General features: G+C 36.4%; 1 protein-coding gene across 8 annotated transcripts in view; it reads right to left on the reverse strand.

The window, feature by feature from the left end:
- Luc7l2 (LUC7 like 2, pre-mRNA splicing factor) overlaps positions 1–27,600 on the reverse strand; it is a 70,237-nt gene that overhangs the window by 26,218 nt on the left and 16,419 nt on the right. For all 8 annotated transcript variants that reach the window (XM_027952132.3, XM_027952129.2, XM_071611763.1 and 5 more), the window contains 2 exons: positions 3,837–3,935; positions 770–880 (listed from right to left, as the gene is read on the reverse strand). In XM_027952132.3, the coding sequence (XP_027807933.1) occupies positions 770–880; positions 3,837–3,935 (210 nt within the window). The remainder of the gene's footprint in view (positions 1–769; positions 881–3,836; positions 3,936–27,600) is intronic.

The following is a 27,600-nucleotide window of genomic DNA, read 5'->3' on the forward strand; positions in this document are numbered from 1 at the left end:
GTTATACAGAGAATTATAAAGAAATGTTTGGGTTTTTTGGGGGGTAGGGAGGTAATGGGGAAACAAACCCAGGGGCACTTAACCACTGAAACACATACCTAGCCCTTTTTTATGTTTTATTTTGAGACAAAGTCTCACTAAGTTGCTTAGGGCCTAGCTAAGTTGTTGAGACTGGCTTTGAACTTATGATCCTCCTGCCTTGGCCTCAAGAGTTGCTAGGATGGGGCTGGGGATGTGGCTCAAGCAGTAGCACGCTTGCCTGGCATGCGTGCGGCCCGGGTTCGATCCTCAGCACCACATACAAACAAAGAGGTTTTTCACCGAAAACTAAAAAATAAATATTAAAAAATTCTCTCTCACTCTTTAAAAAAAAAGAGTTGCTAGGATTACATGGAGCACCACGGTGCCCAATTATAAGGAAGTCTTATAGTGATGTTAATATAGTTAAGTATCTTAGTTGTGATAATGGATGCACAAGTTTATATATGATAAAACTGCAGAGCTACATATACACACATGCATACACGAAAACATGTGAAAGTGGTTAAATATGATTGAAATGTAAGAATTGAACCAAGGTCCATTTCTTTGATATACTATAATTGTGTAAGATTTTAAGACTGGGGAAGGCAAGAGAAAAAATACATTGAATTCCTTGTGTATGTCTTTGCAATCTCGACAAATTTAATTATTTTAAAATACAAAGGTAAAACAAATGAATAGTGGGTTGAAACTACACTTTGTACTAATGAAAGGACTGAAATCTTACCTTTGCTGCCACTTCAGCACTAATCTCTTCTTGAGTTTCTGCTAATCTTTTTTTAGCCACTTCTGTTCTTCTATCGCAATCTGCAATGAATGACTGCAGGTGATCCATGGCCTAAAATGTTTAATTAAAAAATAATTACTGCCAGAAAGTTAATTTTATTCAGAAATACCTTTATTTAAAAACTATACTTTGTTTTTAAAATGTTAATAAGTAGAAACAATGGAAATCTTAAAAAATAATAAAAGCAGTTTCAATCGTAAATCCCAAATATTATTTGTCTTCCACCAAACTGGCAAAGAGTAAACATAAATAATTCCAGAAAGATGGGGCTGGGGTTGTAGTTCAGTATCACAGCGCTTGCATTGCTTGTGTGAGGCACTGGGTTCGATCCTCAGCACCACACAAAAAAATAAATAAATAAAATAAAGGTATTGAGTCCATCTACAATTAGACATATTTAAATAATAATAATTATTATTATTACAGGAAAGATAATGCTATTTAAAAAAATCCTCCACTTTCATACTCTATTGAAGAAAGCACAAACCAATGCAGCCTTTATAAAAAGGCACTGTGATTTTTCTTACTGAAAACCCTTTAAGGGGCTGGGGCTTTGGCTCAATGGAAGCACACTTGCCCAGCATGTGTAAGGAACTGGGTTCGATTCTCAGCACCAGAATTGAACAAGAAGTTGTGGTTAGGGCTGGGGATGTGGCCAAGCGGTAGCGCGCTCGCCTGGCATGCGTGCGGCCCAGGTTCAATCCTCAGCACCACATACAAACAAAGATGTTTTTCACCGAAAACTAAAAAATAGATATTAAAATTCTCTCTCCCTCTTAAAAAAAAAAAAAAAGCTGTGGTAAGTAAAACTTTCTATATATATATATATATATATATATATATATATATATATATATATATATATATATATAAAGAAAACCCTTTAAGGGTCCAGGGGAAAGATGAAGCGAAGAAAGGGGGAAATACTGGGGACTGACATTGGCCAAATTATATGGTCATATTCTGTGCATGTGCAAATATGGTAACAAAGAATCCCATTGGAATGCACAGCTATAATGCACCAATAAAAAAAAATAGGGGAAAAAAAACTTTAAAATATCCCCTTAGTAGTTTTACTTCCAAAATTTTATTCTAAGAAATTAACAAAAATATGTAGAGATAAATATTCAAACACATTCTTTACATTGTTAGAGCATTAAAAAGCTATAAATATTCTAAATTTGGTCTTCCTTCATTAAAAAAGTTTTTATAGGATACTTAAAGACATAGAACACTTCTAGATTCACTTACAAATAAAAGGCAAGTTACCAATATAATATGCAATAAGATCCCACATTTATGAAACAAAGCAGCATAGAAAAAAATTGAAAGATAACCATATACAAAATGAGGTTTAACATTGTTAAAATGTTAACAATAATAATTTCTCAATATTTCATGATTTTTGCTTGTTTTCTGTTTTTTTTTTTTTTTTAATTCCCACAATGAAAATGTTACAATCAGGAAAAAAAAAAAAACTTTTCAAAAAACGAACCATTGGAAAATTTTAACAATGTCATTCTGCACATACTGGAATCCCCCAAATAGTCTGATAACCCAAGAATTTCTTCAAAGTGAACAGGGACAAAAATGAAATTCTTCTTCAAAGAAATAAGGATGATTTCAAAAGTTTCTTCTAACTGGGATGATACAGAGATAGCTATTTAATTCTTTTAATGTCAACTTTATCTTTTAAATGGTAATGGAAATCTATGTGAATTTTCTTATGACAAGATAAAAGTAATTCAGGCACTGTGACACACGCCTGTAATCCCAGTGGGTCAGAAGGCTTAGGCAGGAGCATCCCAAGTTCAAAGCCAGCCTCAGCAAAAAAGGTGCTGAACAACTCAGTGAGACTCTGTCTCTAAAAGAGCTAGGGATGTAACTCAGTGGTTGAGTGCTCCTGAATTCAATCCCTGGTACCCAGTGCCCCAATTAAAAAAAAAAAAAAAAAAAAGAGGGTAGATCCTAAAGCAGTAAGAGAAAAGAAAGACCAACCAACAAATAAGTGTTGGGTCAATTAAACAGTTACTAGGAGCTAAACATACTAAGTAGAATAAATTCTAAAAGAGCAAATAAATTCGAGATGGAGCAAGGATTTAAGAGTACTAGGGAAAAAGGGCTCTTTTCACCTCAGCATAGGGAAGGCCTTTCAAATTAATCTAATAGATTTTTTTGAAAACTGATAAATTAGACAACTAAAAAATATGCAGAACCAAAAACCACCAAAGAAATGTAAAACAGGAAAAAATACTTGGAATATGTGAGAAAAAATTTTCATAAAATGCAAACAGAACAAATCAATGAGAAATGGCCAACATTCAAGATTAGCTAAAAAAAAAAAAAAAAGTTGTATACTGTTAGTTCACTAATAAAGGAAATACAAAGCAGGGCTTAGTCCCAGCAACTAGGTAGGCTAAAAGCAGAGGATTCACAAGTTAGAGGTCAGCCTCTACAATTTAGCAAGATCCTGTCTCAAAATAAAAAATGGCCTGGGGATGTAGGTCAGAGGTAAAGTACACTGGGTTCAAGCCCCAGTAAGAAAAAGGAACCATAAAATGAGCTCATCAATATGCTTTATTTAATGCTAAGTGATATGTCTCACAAAAATGCAAAAAAAATTTTTAGTTTCCCTATTTTTAGACAAGTAATTCTCATATAAAAGTAACATTACAGGCTAGGAAGATAGCTCAGTGTAGAGCAAGTGCCTAGCATATAGTGACTCCCTGAGTTGGAGCCCTTGCTCTGCATATTAAATACATAAATAAATAGATAAAGCGAGAAACAATATGCAAGTTACATCTGGAACCCATTCGCATACCTATTTCTTCTATTAGTTTTACACTAAAATACTGTCTTTATATATGTATATATACATATGTATAAAAAGCAAAACGGATATGATATAAAAATAATTAGCTGAGTTTATCTTATTAAAGATAATGATTCATATTCAAGATATTTTGCTGCAAAAGACAATATAATCCATTAAAGCAAAATCACATACATCAAGTTCAAAGAAAAAGTCCTGTTCTTTGGATGCAATTTCATAATCTGCTCTTAAAGCCAGGTCATGGACTTTCAGACATTCTCCAAGATCCATTCTCTAGGGGAGAGGAAAAAAAAAGAGAATATTGAAATAGAAAACATTTTTTCACAAATTCACTTCATCACTACAATTCTCTTCTAAATATACATTAAGCCTTACGTATGCTTCGTTACTTATGGATCTTCAAATTACAACATTTCACAGACAAGTATAAAACTTGGTATTACAAAGAAACTGCAATGGGCTGGGGTTGTGGCTCAGGGGTAGAGCGTTCACCTAGCACATGTAAGGCCCTGGGTTCGATCCTCAGCACCACGTAAATTTAAATAAATAAAATCAAGGCATTCTGTCCAACTAAAAATAAGAAAAGATTTTGGAAGGAAGGAAGGAAGGAAGGAACGAAGGAAGGAACGAAGGAAGGAACAAAGGAACGAATGAACTGCACCAATTCTGGCTACAAACGAAAGAGTGAACATTTTTAAACTTATGAACATATCTGTAAGAAAAAGCTTTTCAGAATCTTAAAGTTTCAAGCTCCTATATTATAGCATATTTCATTTACTCCCATAACAGAAGGATATTCAAAGTTAATTTAAAACAAAACTGAAAGATTATGTAAACCAAACTGCTGAATTAGGGTCAATTTTTTTTTTTTTTAATGTGGTGCTGATGATCGAACCCAGTGCCTTACACGTGCTAGGCAAGTGCTTTACAACTGAGCCACAGTCCCAGCCTGGGGGGTCACTGTTCTTTGAAGAGCATTCTGTTTGTCAAATAAAAATTCCTTAAAAAAAAAAAGACTGACCCTGGGTTCAATCCTCAGTACCGCCCCCCGCCCCCAATACACACACAGAGACTGTTAACTTCTTATAGATCCTAGACAAAACTCCATGTAAACTCATGAAGACATAATTCATTAGTAAGACCCAGTGTAAGTGCACAAGTATCTATCAGGGAAATAAAATAGTCTTATTGACCTAGAATCCTCCTCTGTGTAAATTTCCAATTTTCATTATTTAAAACCAGAGGCTTTTCTTATACCGGAGACAAAAATCAATAAAAATCTATCCATTTTTACATGTATGTGGACAGCTGATAAGAATTTGATAAAATCCTTTTGGGGAAAAAATGGGTAAAATGCAAAGATAAATACATCCGTGATTAATGGGAGGTTGAGACAGGAGGATCCCAAATTCAAAGACAGTCTTAGCAACTTAGCAAGACCCTGTGTCCAAATAAAAAAAATTTTTTAAAAGGACTGGAGATGTGACATAGTGGTTAAGCACTCCTAGGTTCAATCCCCAGTGTGTATACACACACACATAAAAGCAAGAGATTTTTTCCAATTGGAGGTATGTAACCCCCACCTCCAGAAATGTCTCAGTCTCTGGACTGTTAATTAAAAAAAACTTCAAAGGAGCCAGCTTGGTGGTGCACGCCTGTAATCCCAGCGGCTCAGGAGGAGTCTGAAGCAGGAGGATCAAGAGTTCAAAGCCAGCCTCAGAAAAAGCGGGACCCTAAGCAACTCAGCGAGACCGTCTCTAAATAAAGATACAAAATAGGGCTGAGATGTGCCCCTGAGTTCAATCCCTGGTACCCATCCCACCAAAACCAAACAAACAAACAAACAAAAAAATTACACTGTGAATAGACACATAGGTTTTAAAACAGTACTATTCACACCTTTTGATAAGTTTTATAGAAATATAACATGTATAGAAAAGTATACAAATCACTGAGGCAAAAGGATCATAATTTCAAGGCTAGCCTCATTGACATAGTAAGATCCTGTCAGGAAGGATGGAAGGAAGGAAGGAAGGAAGGGCTGGGTAGAGTAACCCTGATCTCAATCCCTAGTATTGCAAAAAATGAATAAATTATTGAAATATTCAAGATTTTATTATAAAATAGGCTCTGTGTTATATGATTTTTTTGCCCAACTCTAGGCAGATATTAAGTATTCTAAGCATGTTTAAAGTGGGCTTGGCTAAGCAGAAAAGTTCAGTGGTTTAGGTGTGCTAAGTGCATTTTTAACTTCTGATTACTTTTTTCTTCTGAGGGGGCGGTGGGGAGTGTGGGGGGTGTGGGGGTTACCGGTGATTGAACTGGGGCACTCAACCACTGAGTCACATCCCCAAACCTGTTTTGAATTTTTTTTTAAAGAGAGAGAGAGAGAGAGAAATTTTTTAATATTTATTTTTTAGTTATCGGAGGACACAACATCTTTGTTTGTATGTGGTGCTGAGGATCGAACCCTGGGCCGGACGCATGCCAGGTGAGCGCGATACCACTTGAGCCACATCCCCACCCCCTGTTTTGAATTTTTATTTAGAGACAAGGTCTCACTGAGTTGCCTTTTTTTTTTAAGTTGTTGATGGACCTTTATATATACTTGTATTTATATGTGGTACTGAGAATCAAACCCAGTGCCTCATACATGCTAGGCAAGTGCTCTACCACTGAGCCACAACCCCAGCCCATGAATAATAAATTATTTTTAAGCAATACCAACACAATTTAAAAAAAAGAAACTTCGTAATAATTTTACCCCACTTTTTTTGCAAAAATAAATGGCACTAAATCTGTGATAATTAACACTCAGTTCTTAATTACATAAGAAGTAATAAAGATGGGGAAGCACGCCTGTAATCCCAACCGCTCAGGAGGCTGAGGCAGGAGGATCACAAGTTCAAAGCCAGCCTCAGCAAATTCAGTAAAGAGTGAAAGCAAATTGACTTAGAAAACCCAAAAGAATTTCAAATTTTACAAAATATTTAGAAGGCAAATAAATCTTTTTAATTATTCTTTTTGTACATGACAGTATAATGTATTTTGACATATTATATGTACATGGAGTATAACTTGCCATTCTTGTGGTTGAACATAATGTGGAGTTATACTGGTTGTGTATTCATATATAAACATAGGAAAGTATGTCTGATACATCTACTATCTTTCCCATTCCCAAGCTTCCTGGACCCTTCCCTTCATTCCAATTTGTGTGCCCCTTTATTATGTGTTAGCATCCACATATCAGAGAAAACATTCATAGAAGGCAAATAAACCTTTTAACTCTTTTTAAAAGAAATATGGTAATATCAATCATCGGGAAGTTTCTGGTAACAGGTATCTACAGCATACAGGCCTGAGCCTTAGCTTTACAAATGGAATCTAGAAATGACACTGCCTACTTAACATTTTTGCCAAAAATCTGGACATGTGTAAAACAGAGAACGTGATCAATTTTGTGCAATATTCCAACTAAAAAGGACAGTGAATTCACTGGATCAAAATTCAAAAGAATAGGCCAATTAAATTTAAATTAAATAAATTGAATTCATACATTTCTATGACTAAGAGAAAAATTTACAAGTAACTAGATATGAATAGAGTATTAGACAAAAATAACTAGTTAAAAAGTATGGCATGACTGAAATATACCAATGTGAACTAAAACTAATTTTGAAAGGATATAGTGTGAGTCAAATGAGGAATCTCTACTGAAGGCTTGTTTTAAAAGAAAACCCTGCCAGGCATGGTGGTGCACACCTGTAATCCCAGCAGCTCAGGAGCTGAGGCAGGAGAATGTCAAGTTCAAAGCCAGCCTCAGCAAAAATGAAGCGCTAAGCAACTCAGTGAAACCCTGTCTCTAAATAAAATACAAAATAGGGATGGGGATGTGGCTCAGTGATGGAGTGCCCCCAAGTTCAATTCCAGTACTCCCCCTCACCCCCACAAAAACCACACAAAACAGGGCTGGGAATGTGGCTCAGTGGTTGAGTACCCCCAAGTTCAATTCCAACCCACACACAAAGAAGCAAAACTCTTAACTTCCAAAAATTATTCTGTACACTAATGTACTTCAAAAGGGATATGAATAGATTGACCAAATGTCTCAAAACCAAGCCATGCAAAAAAGCCAGGTAAAAGAAGTAATTAGAGAAGAGAAAAATCAAAATGTGAAGCTAATCATCAATCAATGGAAGAATTTCTGATTAAGAGGCAAAAATTTGTTTTATTATGGTCCAAAGGGACTATAGAGAGGTTTTTTTTAAACTCTTGGTGTTAAAGATGGAACAAGCCTGCAGTTTTGAAATCATTTATCTAGTATAATTGAGGAAAAACCTCAACCAGGTAGCATTTAATCTTTCCCCAACTCTAGAATTTTACAACTACTTTTAAAAAACTGTTTTTATGTAAAACCTTATTACACTCCTCAGTCCTTTTTTTTTGCAATATTTTTTTAGTTGGAGATGAACACAATACCTTTATTTTATTTTTTATGTGGCGCTAAAGATCGAACCCAGTGCCTTCCACATGCAAGGCGAGCACTCTATCACTAAGCTACAACCCTAGCCTTACACTCAGTTCTTAATTACATAAGAAGTAATAAAGATGGGGAAGCACGCCTGTAATCCCAACCGCTCAGGAGGCTGAGGCAGGAGGATCACAAGTTCAAAGCCAGCCTCAGCAATGGCAAGACGCTAAGCAACTAGAGACCCTTTTTCTAAATAAAATACAAAATAGGGCTGGGGATGTGGCTCAGTGGTCAAGTGCCCTTGAGTTCAATCACTGGTACTTAAGGAGGGGGAACGGGGACAAGAAGTAATAAAGACTTCTCATGACAATTACAAAAGCCTTCATCATAAAATGCTATACTGAACATGCAGAAATTTTTTCAGGCCCCAATGTCTACAATTTAACATACTGAGGACTTTCCCAGTGACAATAAGCAGCAACTGAAGCGGCCAGTGGATATGTAGAAATTAAAATTAACAATATTACTAAGAAAAAGTTAAAAACTCTTAAAAAAAAAAACTCCCAGGGGCTGTGGTGTAGCTCAGTGGTAGAGTGCCAGCCTAGCATGTGTAAGGCATTAGTTCGATCCTCAGTACCACATAAAAATAACCTAAAGGTATTGTGTCCATCTTCCAAAAATAAATAAATAAATAAAAACAAGATCTCAGAAAATAAAATAGAAATTAAAGATCTAATGGCAAAAGAAAGTTGTCAATGTTTGTAATATAAGTCAGCAGTTTAAATTAATTTCTCCAACAATGCCCTTTACATGTTACGTATTTTCACAAGCTATAGTTGTTCACAGGATGCTGTATCACATTTCATAAAACAAAAAAGATGTCACAGTCAGATGTGGTTCTCAACCTGTACCTGGAAAGCATTCACCTCACATTGATGGTTTTTAGAAACAGGCCCAAGCCCTATCACTTGAAGACTGAATTGCAAAACCCACCCAGGTGTTTATAGTGTGTAGTGCTGACAACCACTCACCGATCTACTTTCATTCCCATCCCCTGCACAGGAAAAATGACCTGCTTGAGGGTATTATTAGTACACCCGGTTAGACCAATTCTTCATCTAACATTTCTTCCACTTTGCCAGGCAGGCTCCAATATTTTAGTACTAAATTGTTTTAAGTATTTTTCAATAATATTCATCTCCCATGCCATAAGAAAAAGATCTGCACAGCAGACATCCAAAGCTCCCTTTTATAAATTATCTTTATCCCCTGACTCTATTTCTCAATTTGTTCTCAAGAAAAAAAACACAAAAATAACAACTTTTCTGTGTTTAAAACACCTGTTTTTAATGTTAGATTCTACAACACACAACCAACCAAAAGAACAAAAGCAATTATGTCATCCAAAAACAAAACAAATTAAAAAAACATAATTATTTCCACTGTAGTAGGCTAAAATTTTTGATGAAAGTAGAGGTGAGGGGTCTGCCTTAGAGGAACGTATAGGCATGGAAAAATTATTATTAACTCACTGGAACGTGAGTTCCACAAGGATTCTTATCTGCCTTATCTACTATGTACCTTTAACCAGGCACAGAAATCCTTTAAAAATATCTGCTGGGGCTGGGGATATAGCTCAGTTGGTAAAGTGCCTGTCTGACACGCACGAGGCCCTGGGTTCAATCCCCAGCACCACAAAAAAACCCTGCTGAATGAATCAACCTAGTAAGAGGACAGAGAATCTGACAGAGGGCCACAGGCTTACTAACAAGTGAAGATGGTGAAGAAACATCCCAGGACAAAACTGGTCTGAGCTTCAGGTAGGAAAGGAGGGTATCTTAGCCTCCTTGGACTCCTTTCCTTAAGTGTTTAGAACTAGCCCTCTCTGTTCTCTGTATTCCTCTCTTCTAAGAGGTGGATTATTTGGGCTTATTACTAACTTTAGCCAACTGATCTTGCAACTTTTTAGTCTAGTCTGGCTATCCACAGTAGCTTGGGGGCCTAAACTCTACGAACAAGAATCTACTAAAGAAGACTTTTTGGTCTGGAATATCTTCTGTGCTTAACTCACCTCTTCAGGGACCTAGCAGAGCAGTAAGTGTACCAAAGTAGAGTTTCGGAATTCTAAACACCCATCAGCTATATTACTCTGTCCATACCAACACAACTAATCAGAGGAGTTTAAAATTCTAAAAACAAAGAAGCCCCAAGAACCCTCCACAACTATCTGCCACTATAAAAGTGAGTACAAGGGAAAGTATGATTTGAACATTCTTCATGATCCCAGTCATCTAATTAAAATAGTCACCACAGAGGGAACCTTGATAGAACCCCCCCCCCAAGATCAACTATTCCAATCCTTCAGAGCCTCTACTTCTCTGCCAGATCAATCCTGACTGCATCAGTAACAGTGCAACATGCTTCCAACACCAAGGTCTCAGACATTTGCTGCTTCTACTGCATCTGCTTCTCTTAAATACTGAAAAAAATGTTTAACAAGTTTTGTGGATTTTAAATATCTATTTATGACAAAAACCGTAAGATTTTTAATTTTAAAAATTTGAACAATTCACTTTTTAAGATATTTTTTAGTTGCGGTTGAAAACAATTCCTTTATTATATTTACTTATTTTTATGTGGTGCTGAGGATTGAACTCAGGGCCTTGCATGCTATGCTAGTGTTCTATCGCTAAGCCGCAACCCCAGCCCAGACACTTTTAATTAGATTATTTCCAAAAGTTTATTCTTGGTATGTATGTTATGTATGCATTCATTTATTTTGGTAGTGTCTGGGACTGAATCCTGGGGCACTCCCACCACTGAGCTACAAGCCCAGCCCTGTTTTTACTGTGTGACACAATCTCACCAAATTGCCAAGGCTGGCCTCCAACTTGCAATCCTTCTGCCTCAGCACCCCCAGACCCCAGTCACTAGAATAATAGGTGTTACCACTGCACCTGGCTCTATTCTTAGTATTTTAATTAACAGACTTTGTGTTAAATTGTAAATGGTAAAAATGATGCTTATTTTTAACTGAATTCAGTTCTTTATTTGGCCTTCTCCATTTCAAATCCATTCCTCCTTTCTCAGCAAAGAAAACAATCAAGAGCATGAAGAGGTCTTAGACAAATAACTCTACTTCATCCTAGTAACTTCTCTTAAAACCCCTGCATTCTATGCTGCTTTCTGTTTAATAAAGTTGATTATTTTAAGTGTTATTTTTATCTTTTTTGGGGGGGGATGGGGTACTGAGGATTGAACTCAGGGGCACTCAGCCACTGAGCCACATTCCCAGCCCTATCTTGTATTTTGTTTAGAGACAGGGTCTCACTGAGTTCAGCTTTTGCCGAGTCTGGCTTTGAACTCGTGATCCTCCTGCCTCAGCCTACCGAGCCGCTGGGGTTACAGGCGTGCACCACCGTTATCTTTTTAATTTCTGAAAGTGAGTTTTATCTCCTCAAATGTACTCTAAGTTTCATGGGGGGCGGGGGGGGAATGGTCTTTTTTTCTTTTTTCTTTTCTATTTATCTCTACTGCATAGCAGACCAGGTTTTGCACAGCCCATGTTGCCCATGACTATTAAATGAACCTGATTGGACTACAGAATTCTAAGAATTTAAGGAAACAATGAAAGAGTACACAAAGGCAAACAGACAACATTAAGTTTAACAATTTTTAAAAAAATTTTTTTTAGTTGTTGATAGACCTTTATTTATTTATATACAGTGCTGAGAATCAAACCCAGTGCCTCACACATGCCAGGCAAGTGCACTACCTCTGAGCCATAGCCTCAATCCCAACAATGCTGTTTTTGATTTACAAAAGAGAAACATTATGAGCCTCTCAAATTTGAGTTTGACTTCATGGAATACAATGATATATTATGTGACCATTAAAAAAAAGATATTCCAGAAGATAATGTAAGCTACTATGGAGTCTGAGTCAGGAAGAATCACAAGTTTGAGACCAGCCATAGCTACTTACCAAGACCCTGTCTCAAAATAAAAAATTAAAAGGGCTGGAATATAGGTCAGTGATAAAGTGCCCCTAGTTTTATCCTCAACACCAAAAAGAGAGAGCTATAATTCTTGTTAAGGTGGCAAAGACATATAATAAAATGGCATTTTTGTGATTCAGAAATACACACTGCCCCAAGGTTGGTTTGTTTGAACTTTTGGGTACTGGTTGATGAAATGACAGATGATATATCAATCTTAAAATGGCTTGGGGGGGCAGGGATCAATGAAACTTTTTAATTTTAGAGGAAAACAATTTAATTGAAACAGAAGCATGTGAAAATTACACACCAAAACCAATAAATAAAAATGATATTATAGCAGAGCAAATCAAAACACTGGTTTATACATTTGAGAGGACGACCAAGTGTAAATTAATGGCAGTAGTCTGTTAATGAACAGATCAGTGATATAAACTAGATAGGTAGCAGTTGCAAGTAATTGTAAAAACATTTGCTTTCTAGCAAAGAAAACAATCAAGAGCATGAAGAAGAGAGACTACAGAATGGGAGAAAATTTGCCACCAGCACCTCAGATAAGAAGGCATTAATTTTCAGGATAAACAAAGAACTCAAAAAGCTTAACACCAAAACCAAACAAAATAAACAAAAATAACCCAATCAAAAAACGGACAAAGGAACTAAAAAGACAATTCTCAAAAGAAATAGAGTTGGAGCTGGGGATTGAACTCAGGGGGCAAGACAATAAAACACTAGGTATAAAGTACTCCGTTGGTGGAGTGCTTGCCTCACTTTGCCTTGCTTGCACAAGGCCCTTGGTTCAATTTCCAGTCCAACCAAAAAAAAAAAAAAAATCATATACAAATATATGAAAAAAAATGTTCAATATCTCTAGTAATTAGAAAAATGCAAATTAAAACTGACATTTCACTTCAATCTGATCAGAATGGCAATTCTCAAGAATAAAAGTGACGATAAATGTTAGCAAGGATATGGGGGAAAAGGTACACTCGTACACTGTTGGTGAGACTGCAAATTAATGCAGCCTTCCTGGAAAGCAGTGTAGATATTCCTCAAAAAACTAAGAATGGAACCACCATTTGACCCAGTTATCCCATTCTTCCATATATACCCAAAGGAATTAAAATCAGCATATTTTAGTGACACAGCCACATCAATGTTTATAGCATCATGATTTGCAATAGCTAAGCCATGGAGCCAACCTAGATGCCCACCAACAGACAAATGGATAAAGAAATTGTGGTACATATACACAATGGAATATTACTCAGCCATAAATAAGAATTATTTAATGATATTCACCAGCAAATAAACGGATCTGGAGACTATCATGCTAAGTGAAATAGGCCAATCCCAAAAAAACAAAGTTCATATGTTTTCTCTGATATGTAGATGCTAACCCACAATAAAGGGTGGGTGAGGGGGTGAACAAAAGTTCACTGGATTAGACAAAGGGGAATGAAGGGAAGGGAGGGGAGAAAGGAATAGGAAAGAGTGGAATGAATCTGACATAACTTTCCTGTGTACATATATAAATACACCACAGTGAATTTCATCATTGTGTACATGCACAAGACTGAGATCCTAATTAAAATAAGATATATTCCATACTTATATAAATATATCAAAATAGATTCTACTGTCATGTATAACTAAAGAGAAAAAAATTGCTTTGCTATATTACATATGCTCATTTGTATGATACAGATCCTGAGCAGAGTTACAAAACAATAGGGAACATAAAAAATGTTGCTACCAAGGAATTTACATTCTCAATGAAGAAAGAACAAGACATTAAGGCACTAGCTATAAATGTACACAAAGAAGTACAAAAGGATTTTATTGCCATATTGTATACAAAAAAACAGAAATAAAAATTATTAATGTATTGATAGTCACTGGTTAAAATAATATGCAGAGGGCTAGAGCTCAGCGGTAGCACACTTGCCTGGCATGTGTGAGGCACTGGGTTTGATTCTCAGCACCATACATAAATAAATAAAAGTCTATCAACAACTAAAAGGAATTTAAAAATAATAATAATTATAATATGCAGGAAGACCATATTATAAAATATTAGGTAGGCATTTTTTTAAATGTTGGCAACTGACATGGAAATCTCTAAATGACATTACAAGTGAAAAAAAAATATAAATGCCATTTGTTAAAACACACACTTGTGAATGCACAGAAGGGAATGCAAAATAGGTACACTAAATTGTTTGTAAATCTAGGACTGGGAACAGGGATGAGGTACAATAGGAAACATTCATATTTTATAGTTTATCCTCTTGTACTTGAGTATCTCTTGTACTTGAGTACCATATCGTAAGGAATGAAATACAGAAGGGGCACTGGATCAAGTCAGAAAACCAGCTTTTACCTCTTTCAGAACCTGATAGGTAATACTATACTTACTCACTCACTCATTCTGAACTTCTTTTCTCAAGTACTTCAAGATTGCTGTATGGATACAATGTTTATGCACTTTGTCAAATACTTACTTTTGCTGATTGACTACACTGGGATATAAGCTTGATGAGGAAGTCTTTCTTGATCACTGTTATATCCCCAAGACCCATAAAAGAGCTAACCCACCACACAAGGCACTCCATATTTTGCTATACAATATCATACATTATCATAGATGCATTATGTTAAGAACATATTTTATATGTGTGTATTAAGAATTGTAATGCAAAAAGTACTTGTATATGGCATAATTTGGCGTGAACATGCTTTATATACAGAGTTACAAAAACTTGTGCTGTAATGGGTAATAATGAGCGTAATGCATTCCATATTGTCATGTATGCAAAAAACAAATAAATGATTTTTTTAAAAAGAGCATATTTTCTTGGCTCATAACTTTACATACTTCCTAATACTTCCATTGTAAAGGAATTTATAACAGGGGGCTACTATTTTGCATCCATGTATATGGAAGATTTCTAGGAAAAGTAAAGATGATTTACATAGAAAAAGACAGGAAATAGCCTGAGCAAATGTTTTAAGGAAAATATTTTTTTTCCTATCTGGAAGATGAACAGCAGTAATTTATATGAAACCAGATGGTTATTAATAGAGATAAGGGATAATAATGTCGAAAAACAAGATATAGGATTATTCTGGCCTATAGGCCATCTGTTTGCAACCTCTGACTATATTAGTAAAGAATCTGAAAATGAGCCAATGATAAAATTTACTCTGTAAACAAATAAGTAAAAATGCTTAACTACTTGGAAAAAATATGACGTAATAAAATCTATGTTTTAGAAGCATTCACACTACTGGATGGGTTGACGAGAACAAAGAGACCAAGGGCGAGAACGTATATTACCACCACCCAGGAATAATGCCACTGGATCAAATTAGAAGAGGAAAAAGAAAGGAGGTGATGGAGCTAAACTACAGTGCTAAAGAAAAACAAAAGAATTTTAAAGATGAGAGGGATCTCTGAAATCATCAATTCCAATGCTACCTTCCTAGAGATATTGAAAATGAAGGCTCAGAGAGGTCATGTAACTATTGATAGCAAATTATAAATCTGATCAGATTCTTAGTGTAACTCAACATTCTCTCAATAATAGTGACAATCAACGATTTTTAACTAAGAAGAAATGAAGTATGGAGAGGAAAAAAGGATGTTTTTTTCAAGGTTTCAAGCATGAAAACAATGTTGCCACTAAAGAGAACTAACTGAAGCAAATGGGAGGATTGATTTGTTAAGGAAAATGTCTTGTTTTGGACATGCTGACTTTGACAAAACTGCAAGAAAGCAAAGTAGCAGTGTCTGGTATAGTACAGATATGTCCACATTCACTATAGGCGATCTTTATCCAAATGTTTTCCAAGCAGAAAGTTTTATATTTTTCTCCTTGAGTTATAGCATGCATTTTTCTAAGATACTCTCATTAAAAAAATTACATAAAATGGGGCTGGGGATGTGGCTTAAGTGGTAGTGCGCTCGCCTAGCATGCGTGAGGCACTAGGTTCGATTCTCGGCACCACGTAAAAATAAAGATATTGTGTCCACCTAAAAAAACTAAAAAATAAATGGTTTTAAAAAAAATTACATAAAAACATGAAATCTGGGCTGGGGATGAGGCTCAGTGGTAGAGTGTTTGCCTAGCAAGCATAAGCTTTGATCCACAGCACCATAAAACCAAACATGGAGTCTGATATCCATAGGTCAATTCATCAACAGCTGAAATACTGAAAGTACCTGGAAGGCGCAGCAGGACCCACAAGGTCAAAGTAGATTATACTGGAGGAGAGGGTAAGGAAGAATGCTTATGAATATTGGCATAAACTCGCTATAACATGTAACTTAAGCTGGGCAGTGGCACACACCTGTTGTTCCTATTAGTCAGGAGGCTAAGGCTGGAGGAACACAAATTCCAAGTCAGCGTAGGCTTAGGTGTTTTTTTTTTTTTTTTTTTTTGCAGAGGGGGGGTTCTGGGGATTGAACTCAGGGGCACTTGGCAACTGAGCCACATCCCCAGCCCTATTTTATATTTTATTTAGAGACAAGGTCTCGCTGAGTTGCTTAGCACCTTGCTTTTGCTGAGGCTGGCTTTGATCTCTTGATCCTCTTACCTAAGCCTCCCTAGTAGCTGGGATTACAGGCATGCACCACCATGCCCGGACCAACTTATCTTAACATGTGAATCCATCCATCTACTACTTGCTGTCTATCTATCCATCTTTTTTTCTTGGTACTGGGGTTGAACCCAGGGGCATTCTACCACTGAGCTATATCCCCCACCCTTTTTACTTTTTCTTTTGAGACAGGATGGATCTCATTAAGTTGCCCGGGTTGGCCATGAACTTGCAATCTTCCTCACTCAATCTCCCCAGCAGCTGAGGCAGAAGGATTACAAATTTGAGGATAGCCTTGGCAACTTAGCGAGACACTATCTCAAAATAAAAAATAAAAAGAGCTGGGGATGTGGGCTGGGGCTGTAGCTCAGTGGTAGAGCACTATATTTTAAAGAATATAGCTGGAAAGACTTTGAAATCCATTTCTGACCCGGGACAAAAATAACTAGAAAAAATATATAAGAGGAATTGCCCCACAAAGATTATATTATCACCAGGAAGAGTAACATACACCTCTAATCCCAGATACTCAGGAGGCTGAAGCAGAAGGACCACACTTTGAGGCCAGCCGGGCAACTCAGAAAGAACCTGACTCACAATGAAAATGGCTGAGGCCATGCTCGGTGGCACACGCCATCAAACCCAGGACCTCACACATGCTAGGCAAGTGCTCTACCACTGAACCACAACCCCAGCCCCACATTATTTCTTACACTGGGTGGTGTGGCTCCTGCATTTGAATTTACATTCCCACCTCTGAAGCAGAAACCATGTCTACTTTAATATCCCTACACCTAGCATAACCCATGGCACATAATAAGTACTCAGTAAGTACTTGTTAATGAATGAATGCTGGTCTTAGCAATCAATACAACTCTCAGATGAAAAAACAAATCACTTCTTTAAGGAAAACTTTTAAATTTTATATTTAAAATTACTAATTTTTTAAAGTCATTCTTTGTGTGTGTGTGTGTGAGAGAGAGAGAGAGAGAGAGACAGACAGACAGACCAGGTATTAAATCCAAGCAAGGCACTCTACTACTGAGCCATATTCCCTGACCTTTTTATATTTTTGTTGGTCTCAAACTGCCTTAGCCTCCAGTGTAGCTGGGAATACAGGCGTGCTCCATGGCACCCTGCTCACATTGAGGATTTTTATTTTGGGGTATTTTTTGGTATCGGGAATTGAATCCAGGGGAGCTTAACCACTGAGCCATATCCCCTTCCCTTTTTGTATTTAAAAACAGGGTCTCACTAACTTGCGAGGGGCCTAAGTTGTTGAGGCTGTCTTTGAATTTGCGATACTCCTATCTCAGTCTCCCAAGCCACTGATGACAGGTGTGTACCACCACAACTGGCTCATGTTGGTTTTTATTTGCTGATGATTTAAAAAATAACATTTCTGGCTGAGGCTATAGCTTAGTGGTAAAGCGCTCATGTGGCATGTGTGAGGCACTGAGTTCGATCCTCAGCACCACATAAAAATAAATAAATATACTGTGTGTTCACCTACAACAAAAAAATACATAAAAATATTTTTAAAAAAATAAAAAATAACATTTCTGAGCAAGATTCAGGGAGCAGGGTTCGGTAGCCCATGTGTGTATCCCCAGCTACCTGGCAGGCAAAGGCAAGAAAATCACAAGTTTGAGGCCAGCCTCATCAACTTAATATGATCCTGTCTCAAAATTAAATATAAAAAGGACTGAGGACGTACCTCAGTGGTAAAACACTCAGGGGTTCAACCCCTAATACTGCAAAAGTATTTTTTTCTAAAAACAGTAGTGAATTCTCCTTAACTTTCTCCATTCAGCATTCATTGATCAGATACTTCTCACCCCTTTCTATTTCTTCCTCTGCTTAACTCCAATAAATTTCATCATTCCAATACTATTACAGTAAGAGGGAAAAATTTAACACATCTAAGAAATTTTACAGATTATATTATTTGAATATATACCTTTATTTTTTATTCTATGAAAGAAAAAAGCTTAAAGGATAACACATTTCCAAAATGCTTTAATTCTGTATGTCGGAGCAAAACACTAAATCCTTTTAAAAGATTCCTTAATGAGTAAGGATCGTCAAACTAAAAAGGATTTTACTAAGTCATCTGGTTTTGCTTCCTGCACTCATTACATTTCACAAAATATTCCTAAAGATGGAGAATTTGTAAATGTGCTTGGTGTTTGTGGTTAACTACCTGTACACAACTTTATTTTTGTCCCAAGATCTTGTTTATTACCATGTGTTTGCTCTGTGTTCAGGATCCTATATCTTCCAAATGACACATTTATAACTCCATCCTCCCTTTTTAATAAATTACCTCAGAGAACACATTAGTTTCCACAGACTTGTTAAAGGGCAATTTATAAAACTGGAAAAATCTCTTAAAAAAGATCTAGAGAGCACAAGCCCTCTAATCCCATCTACTCAGGAGCCTAAGGCAGGAGGATAACTAGCTCAAAGCCAGCCTGGTCAATTTAGTGAGACTCTGACTCAAAAATAAAACAAAACTAGGGGTTCAGGGAAAACTGAAGAATAGTTCCTATTTTTAGGTAATAAGCATTTATTGAGAATCACTGTTCAGAATAAACACGATCATGAAATAGATTAAATAAATACAAGACTATGAAAATCAATGTGCTTCAACAAGTCTTCAACAAGACTTCCAGACCTCCTGCTTTGTTCGGAGTAATTGGTCACTGCTACCACGTATCAACAGCCAATCTAAATAATAGGTCAAAGATTTCAGATTTGCAAAAGAAAGAGAATAAAAGTGATTATAAATTAAATACGGATGGGGCTGGGGTTGTGGCTCAGCAGTAGAGCACTCGCCTAGCACATGCAAGGCCCTGGGTTCAATCCTCAGCACCACATAAAAATAAATAAATAAAATAAAGGTATTGTGTGCAACTACAACTAAAAAATCAATATTTCAAAAAAAATTAAATAAGGTAGACCATAAGTGTTTAATGAAGATGTATGATGAGTACATGTAAGTTCATTATACAACTCTCTACTTTTATGTTTGAAAAAACAAACACTTTTCTGAGATTGGGGATTAAACTCAGAAGTGCTTTACCACTGAGATACATTCCCAGTCCTCTTTACTTAACTTTTTTCATTTTAAGACAAATTCTCACTAAACTGCTAAGGAGGGTTTCAAACTTAAAATCCACCTCAGCTTCCTGAGTAGCCGGGATTTTTTTATAGGTATATGCCACCATGTCCAGGTAAAATTTTTATTAAATGAGTTAAAAATGATTCCTCTCTGATTGACTTCATAATATAGAATAAGAATTTTAAAATAGCTAATTGTGATTCAATTTGGGAGAGAAGACATTAACACTACCATTAATTCATTTAACAGACCTGCTGACCAAACTTAACCACAGACAAAGACTAAATCAAAACAAAACTGTATGCCTGTGGGTCACTTCCATAAGCCTCAAGTATATTATTTTAACTATATAAAATGAATGATATAAGATTATTCAGAATGACAGAAAAGGGTTACTTGGGAGGGCATAGAAATAGCCGGATGCGGGGCTGGGATTGTGGCTTATCGGAAGATCCCGGGTGGTAGAGCCCGGGTGGTATCTTCAGCACCACATAAAAATAAAAGGCACTGTGTTGTGTCCATCTACACCTTAAAAATAAAAAGAAATAGCTGGATGCAGTGGCACATATCTATAATCCCAGGGACTCAAGAGGCTGAAGCAGGAGGATTACAAATTTGAGGATAGCCTTGATTACTTAATGAGACACTGTCTCAAAATAAAAAATAAAAAGAGTTGAGGATGTGGGCTGGGGCTGCAGCTGCAGCTCAGTGGTAGAGCACTTGCTAGCACATATGAGGCACTGGTTTGATCCTCAGCACCACATAAAAAAATAAATAAAGGTACTGTGTCCATTACAACTAAAAATTTAAATTAAAAAAAAACAAAACAAAAACCAAGAGCTAGGGATGAAACTCAGTGGTAAAAGTGTATAAATTCAAACTCCAGTATCAAAAAAACCCACACAAAACAATAAAGAACATACTACTTCAGACTGAATAGTTCATAGTATTCATGTGCCTATTTGCTAAAAACACTCTAAATTACTCAGGACTTGGTTTTAAAAGTTTAATAGTAAAGCCTGAATTATTCATTGGGAAGCTTTTAATGTACTTCTAACTTCCTAGACACCAAAAGCATTTTTGGTTGGGCAGTCTCTAAAACTACTTGTTGAAGGGGCTGGGTGAAGTATTGCATGCCTATAATCCCAGAGGCTTGGGAGGCAAAGATAGGAGGATTCTGAGTTCAAAGCCAGCCTCAGCAAAAGTGAGGTGCTAAATAACTCAGTGAGACTCTGTCTCTAAATAAAATACAAAATAGGGCTGGGACTGTGGCTCAGTGGCCGAGTGCTCCTGGGTTCAATCCCTGGTACCCCAAAAATGAATAAATTAAAAATAAGGATAGTTGTTAAAGAAGGCATATTTTTGTAACAGATAGAAAAAAATTAAACACAACAAATCTGCTTAAGAGGACACAATATACTTCAAAGCCAAATGTGGCAAGACCTGGGTTATTTAGCATGTTACCTATAAGTAATTTCTAAAAAAAAAAGGTTGTAATACAAATTAAAAAAAAAAAAAAAAATCAAGCCAAAAATCTTGATTAATGCCAAGAAATCTGTTAAGTAATATCAAGGTATCCCAAAACAATTATTTTGGGGGAAGAATTATTTAAGCCTAGAGAATCTATAAGTTAATTTCTCATATTTGCATGTATTGGACTGGCTCTAGCTCAACTGTTCCTTCGACATAGAACTTACAACCACATTTGCATGTATAATCACTACTGTTATATTTTTTAAATACATTTTTAGATGGTGAAGGACCTTTATTTTATTCATTTATTTATATGTGGTGCTGAGAACTGAACCCAATGCCTCAAAGGACTCTACCACTGAGCTACAACCCCAGCCCCCTACTGTCATATTTTGATAAGCAATTCAACAACACCAAGATACTCTCCAGCTCCTTATCAGGTGAAAGATAAGAGGTTTGCCATTAGTAACTGTTCATTTTTGAAACAAAGCTAGGTTTTGAAACATTTATTTATTTGTTTATTTAGTGCTCTATTTTTGAATGGCTCAATCATTCATTCAATACAAGGAATAGACCCTGTTTTAGATGTGGGGGATATTGCACTGAATAAAACACTAGCCCTACTGGTAAAAACTTACATTTTAGTGGCAGGTTGAAAAACTTTTGTGCAGATTTACTCCTTTTTCGGGGCAGGGATAGAAGGCAGTACTAAGGATTAAACCCCTGGGGTGCTTAATCACATGAGACACATCCCCTGCTCTTTTTTTTTTTTTTTTTTTTAATTTTTATTGTTGGTTGTTCAAAACATTACGTAGTTCTTGATATATCATATTTCACACTTTGATTCAAGTGGGTTATGAACTCCCATTTTTACCCCGTATACAGATTGCAGAATCACATCAGTTACACATCCATTGATTTACATATTGCCATACTAGTGTCTGTTGTATTCTGCTGCCTTTCCTATCCTCTACTATCCCCCCTCCCCTCTTCTCTCTCTACCCCCTCTACTGTAATTCATTTCTCCCCCTTGTATTATTTTTCCCTTTCCCCTCACTTCCTCTTGTATGTAATTTTGTATAACCCTGAGGGTCTCCTTCCATTTCCATGCAATTTCCCTTCTCTCACCCTTTCCCTCCCATCTCTCATCCCTGTTTAATGTTAATCTTCTTCTCATGCTCTTCGTCCCTACTCTGTTCTTAGTTACTCTCCTTATATCAAAGAAGACATTTGGCATTTGTTTTTTAGGGATTGGCTAGCTTCACTTAGCATAATCTGCTCTAATGCCATCCATTTCCCTGCAAATTCTATGATTTTGTCATTTTTTAATGCAGAGTAATACTCCATTGTGTATAAATGCCACATTTTTTTATCCATTCGTCTATTGAAGGGCATCTAGGTTGGTTCCACAGTCTTGCTATTGTGAATTGTGCTGCTATGAACATCGATGTAGCAGTGTCCCTGTAGCATGCTCTTTTTAGGTCTTTAGGGAATAGACCGAGAAGGGGAATAGCTGGGTCAAATGGTGGTTCCATTCTCAGCTGTCCAAGAAATCTCCATACTGCTTTCCAAATTGGCTGCACCAATTTGCAGTCCCACCAGCAATGTACAAGTGTACCCTTTTCCCCACATCCTTGCCAGCACTTGTTGTTGTTTGACTTCAAAATGGCTGCCAATCTTACTGGAGTGAGGTGGTATCTTAGGGTGGTTTTGATTTGCATTTCTCTGACTGCTAGAGATCATCCCCTGCTCTTTTAAGACAGTTGTTGCTAAATTGCTGAGGCTGGATTCAAACTTGCAACCCTTCTGCTTCAGCCTCACCTTCCAGAGCTGCTGAGACTATAGGCGTGTGCCACCACACCCAACAGATCTACTTCTTAATATTTGTTCTGCTTCTGTATATTTTCACGGCTCCTTTACATACTTATTACCCAACAGACAGCAGTTTTAAAATTCAGAGTTGTATGTACCAAACAACTTGTAGACCATGCATTACAGGAAAGTTACAGGAACAATAAAAGGAGTTTCAATTAATAAAAGCCACACTCTGGATAAAACCCAGAACCTACTGAGGCACCATAAAACCAATTCAGAACGTTGATAACAACTACTCACAAATTTAATCACCTGAAAAATACAGATAAAATTTTAATGATGACATTGAAATGTCAAAGTCCCTAATACTGTGCCTAAGTATTTTCTAATCAGTTCTTTTAAAACTCCCCTATTGTTGAGCAGCAGAATCTCTAAAACAAAACTACATGGAAAACACCTATATTTAAAATATGTGAAATTCTAGTTAAATAGGAGAAACTGGCCTATTCCCAACTTCTCAGTTGCATGAAAAAAAAAATTAAGTATGTAGATTTAAGTAAATCTAAAATACCTTTGGGTATAAAATACTGTGATTTTTCTGACTATGACATGTGACCTCAACAGCTCAGGAAGACTGAGGCAGGAAGATCATAAGTTCAAATCCAGCCTCAGCAAAAAGTAAGGGGCTAAGCAACTCAGTGGACCCTGTCTCTAAATAAAAATACAAAATAAGGCTGGTGATGTGACTCAGTGGTCAAGTGCCCCTGAGTTCAATCCTTGGTGAGAGAGAGAGAGACAGAGAGAGAGAGAGAGAGAGAGAAAGATTTGACAATTCAATTTATTTGAGCCTTAATTTCTGCTGATTCTGAACCAGATACTGCTGGAAATGGAAGATCCAAGAAATAAAGTTAAGAAAGCTAACAAATATCCTTTAGTTATAAAAACAAAGAAAAAGGTCAAGTGCAGTGGCTCACTCCTATAATCCCAGTGACTTGGAGGCTGAAGCAGGAGGACCACAAATTTGAGGATAACCTTACCAACCTTAGTGAGACTCAGTCTCAAAAAGAAGACTGAGGATGTAGCACAATGGTGAAACACCAGCCAGGCGTGGTGGCGCATACCTGTAATCCCAGTGGCTTGGGACACTAAGATAGGAGGATCTCAAGTTCAAAGCCAGCCTCAGCAAAAAGCAAGGTACAACCCAACTCAGTGAGACCCTGTCTCTAAATAAAATAGGCCTGGGGATGTTGCTCAGTGGTCGAGTGCCCCTGAGTTCAATCCCATCCCTGATACCACACAAAAAAGGTAAAACATCACTTTACAGTGGTAACGTGGTTAAAAACAAACAAAACAAAAAAAGAGAGAGAAGAAAAAGCATTATATAATCAACAATTAGAATTCTTTTCAATTAAATTTCTTTCATTCTTCATCTAACATGTGAAAAGAATATAAATAAGGCTGCGGATGTAGCTGAGTGGTAGAACACCTGCCTAGTGCATAAAAGGCCTTGGTTTGATTCCCAGCACTGAAGAAAAAAAAAAAAGGAAAGTGGTATCTTCAATTCAAAGAAGTGTGAACTAGTATACTGTGTCACCAAAAAGCATTTTCCTATAGGATTTCGGTGCTAAAGAAAGAATAGCTCCGCAATTATAAGCCATTAATACAGAAGATGAAAAGTTAATAATAGCCCCTTTTAGTAATAAGGTCACAAGGAATCACACCATCAATGATTTTCAAATTCTTACGGACACCACACTAAAACTCCAAAGTCTCATAAAAATTCTTTAGCTCATCCTCAAAACTCTCTTCCTGAGAAGGTCACACCTACTTAATTCCAACTTTATATAAGACAATCTCTTTCTATCAAGCTAGCAAGAGTTTTCCTTCCCAGTTTACTCTGCAGGTGCCTTTAAAGTGCTTTTCTTCTTCTTCTTTTTTTTTTCTCTTTTTGGCAGTGCTGGGCTTGAACCCAGGGCCTCATGCATGGTAGGCAAGTGCCTTACAATTCAGCTGCACCCTACCTATAAGAGCTTTTCTTAACTGCTTATCATATAACACAAAGCACTTCAGTTTTAAGCCTCATCTCCACGTTCTATGCCATAAGAAAAATTGTTTCCAATTAAGACGGTGGTTTCTTTTTTTTTTTTTAAATCATGGAGTTTAAGATCCATATTTCAGAGATGGTAAAAATCTTTTTAAAAAATTGTATACTTTATAATTCATCAGTAATTTTTTTTTTTATACTAGGGATTAAACCCAGGGGCACTTAACCACTGAGCCACATCCCCAGTCCTTTTTGTATTTTATTTAGAAACAGGATCTCACTGAGTTGCTTAGGACCTCAATAAATTGCTGAGACTGGCTTTGAAGTCGTGATCCTCCTGCCTCAGCCTTCCAAACCAAGGGATACAGGCATGTACCACCATGCCTGGCCATCAGTAAGTTTTATAAAAAGGAAAGTCCAAGAACAAGCATTTATCCTCTTTATTTACATGATGAATGATTAATGATTAAGAATTCCCAACAAAACAGAAAACATGCGGGAGGAAACTCAGATCCGAAAACTTGAGTTTGAAGAAAGGCGGCAAATGCCACCAGTTATTAAAGCTGAGTGGTAAGTATTAGGTCCATGGGTGCTCATTATACTATTCTATCTGCCTTATGTTTGAAATGTCTCAATAATAAAAAACACTGCAAATGTTAAAAAAAAAAAAAAAAAAAAAAAGGGTTTGGTTCCAGTTCCACTTTACATCAACAGACTTGAGTGATTTTAAGTTACTTAATTACCATTAAGGCTAATTTCTCATCTGTAAACTGCAGATAATATATGTCACAGAAATCTTTTAAGAAATAAATGAGGGCTGGCATTGCAGCTTAATAGCAGTATCTTGCCTAACATGCAGGACTCCCTGGGTTCATACACAAAAGAGGCATTATGTACATTTTGAGATGTAAAGCATAACAGATTTTTTTTTATCATTACTATAAGTACAAATCTTGCTATGGTTGACTTTAGAATATTAGGGAAAAGGGAAAAAACCTAAATTCTGACATTTTGTTAATCTCATTCTTTAAATTATCTGAAGAGATAATTTAGCCATTAAATAAAATTACTTTAATTGTTAAATTTTATAAAGCAATAAGTATGAAGAATCTCAGAATATACAGATAATTATAATTAATCATAGATTTCAAATGTATTACAACTTAGTAGAAAATATTTTAATTTTGGAAACTTGAGTAGATAGAAACTTTTCTGTCCATTACTATCTGCCATAGTTCTTATACACATGCTCAGAAACCAGATTTCTTACTCTGTAGTATTCTACTTAAAAACATTTTAGGCTCATAGTTAATTTCAATTGTCTTCCCAATTATCTTTTCTGTTTGAAGTATGTCCTTAATTTAAATCTTCCTCTGAAAGAAGAAACCACTCATTTAGACATCTTTAGCTAGGTGAACTCACTGCTTCTGAAAAGGTAAGCTGGAAATCTTTTCTTCATTTGACTCATTTCTGGCAAATGAGAAATAAAGCCAGTATGAGGTTTATCCCTTACTAGCTCCCCACTACCACTGAGTGCATCTGTAAAGGGAAGCAACTCAATATCATTTCGACCAAATCCAAAAGTTAGGCAATCAATTCCTGTTCCATTTTAAAAGATCCATCATTATGTGTTTTATCTTCTGAATTTAAATGATGATACTCTTTGCTGGGCAAGATGGCGCAGACCTATAATCCCAGTGGCTCGAGAGGCTGAAGCAGGAGGATTTCAAGTTCAAACCCAGCCTCAGCAACTTAAGCAAGGCCCTAAACAACTCAGCAAGACTGATTCAAAATACACACACACAAAAAAAGGAAGGGCTGGGGATGTGACCCAGGATAAGTACCCCTGGGTTCAATCCCTGGTACCAAAAAAAAGATGAAAATCTTAAGACCAATCATTGAATCTAAACTGAGCTTTCTATTAGGAGTCAGCAATACAGATGAATTTTAAGTGACAACACTACTCTCAAGTTAACTGTATGAATGTAAGTATTTACTAATGCTTTTTCTTACTGACTCCACAATATACATGGGCACAAATATTATTTTTCATTACTGTTGATCGAACCTATGCATACACTAACAAAGCACTCTACTGAGCTGCATCCCCAGTCATTTCTTAATTTCATTTTCAGATATGGTCTTCCTAAGTTGCCTAGGATGGCCTTGAACTTGGGATCCTCCCGCTTTAACTTCCCAAGTAGTTGAGATTACAGGCATTCACCATAACACTCAGCTATAAATCTACACAAATCTTAACAAAAAATGTACACCACTCTGGGTAAAAATCTATTCTGTTTGCCAGGTATGACAACACATGCCTATATGACTTAAGAGGCTGAGGCAGGAAGATTCCAAGTTAGAGACCAGCCTCAGCAACTTAGCAAGGCCCTAAGTAACTTAGCAAAA

Source organism: Marmota flaviventris, chromosome 1, assembly GCF_047511675.1.
Source record: "Marmota flaviventris isolate mMarFla1 chromosome 1, mMarFla1.hap1, whole genome shotgun sequence".
Taxonomy (NCBI): Eukaryota; Metazoa; Chordata; class Mammalia; order Rodentia; family Sciuridae; genus Marmota; species Marmota flaviventris.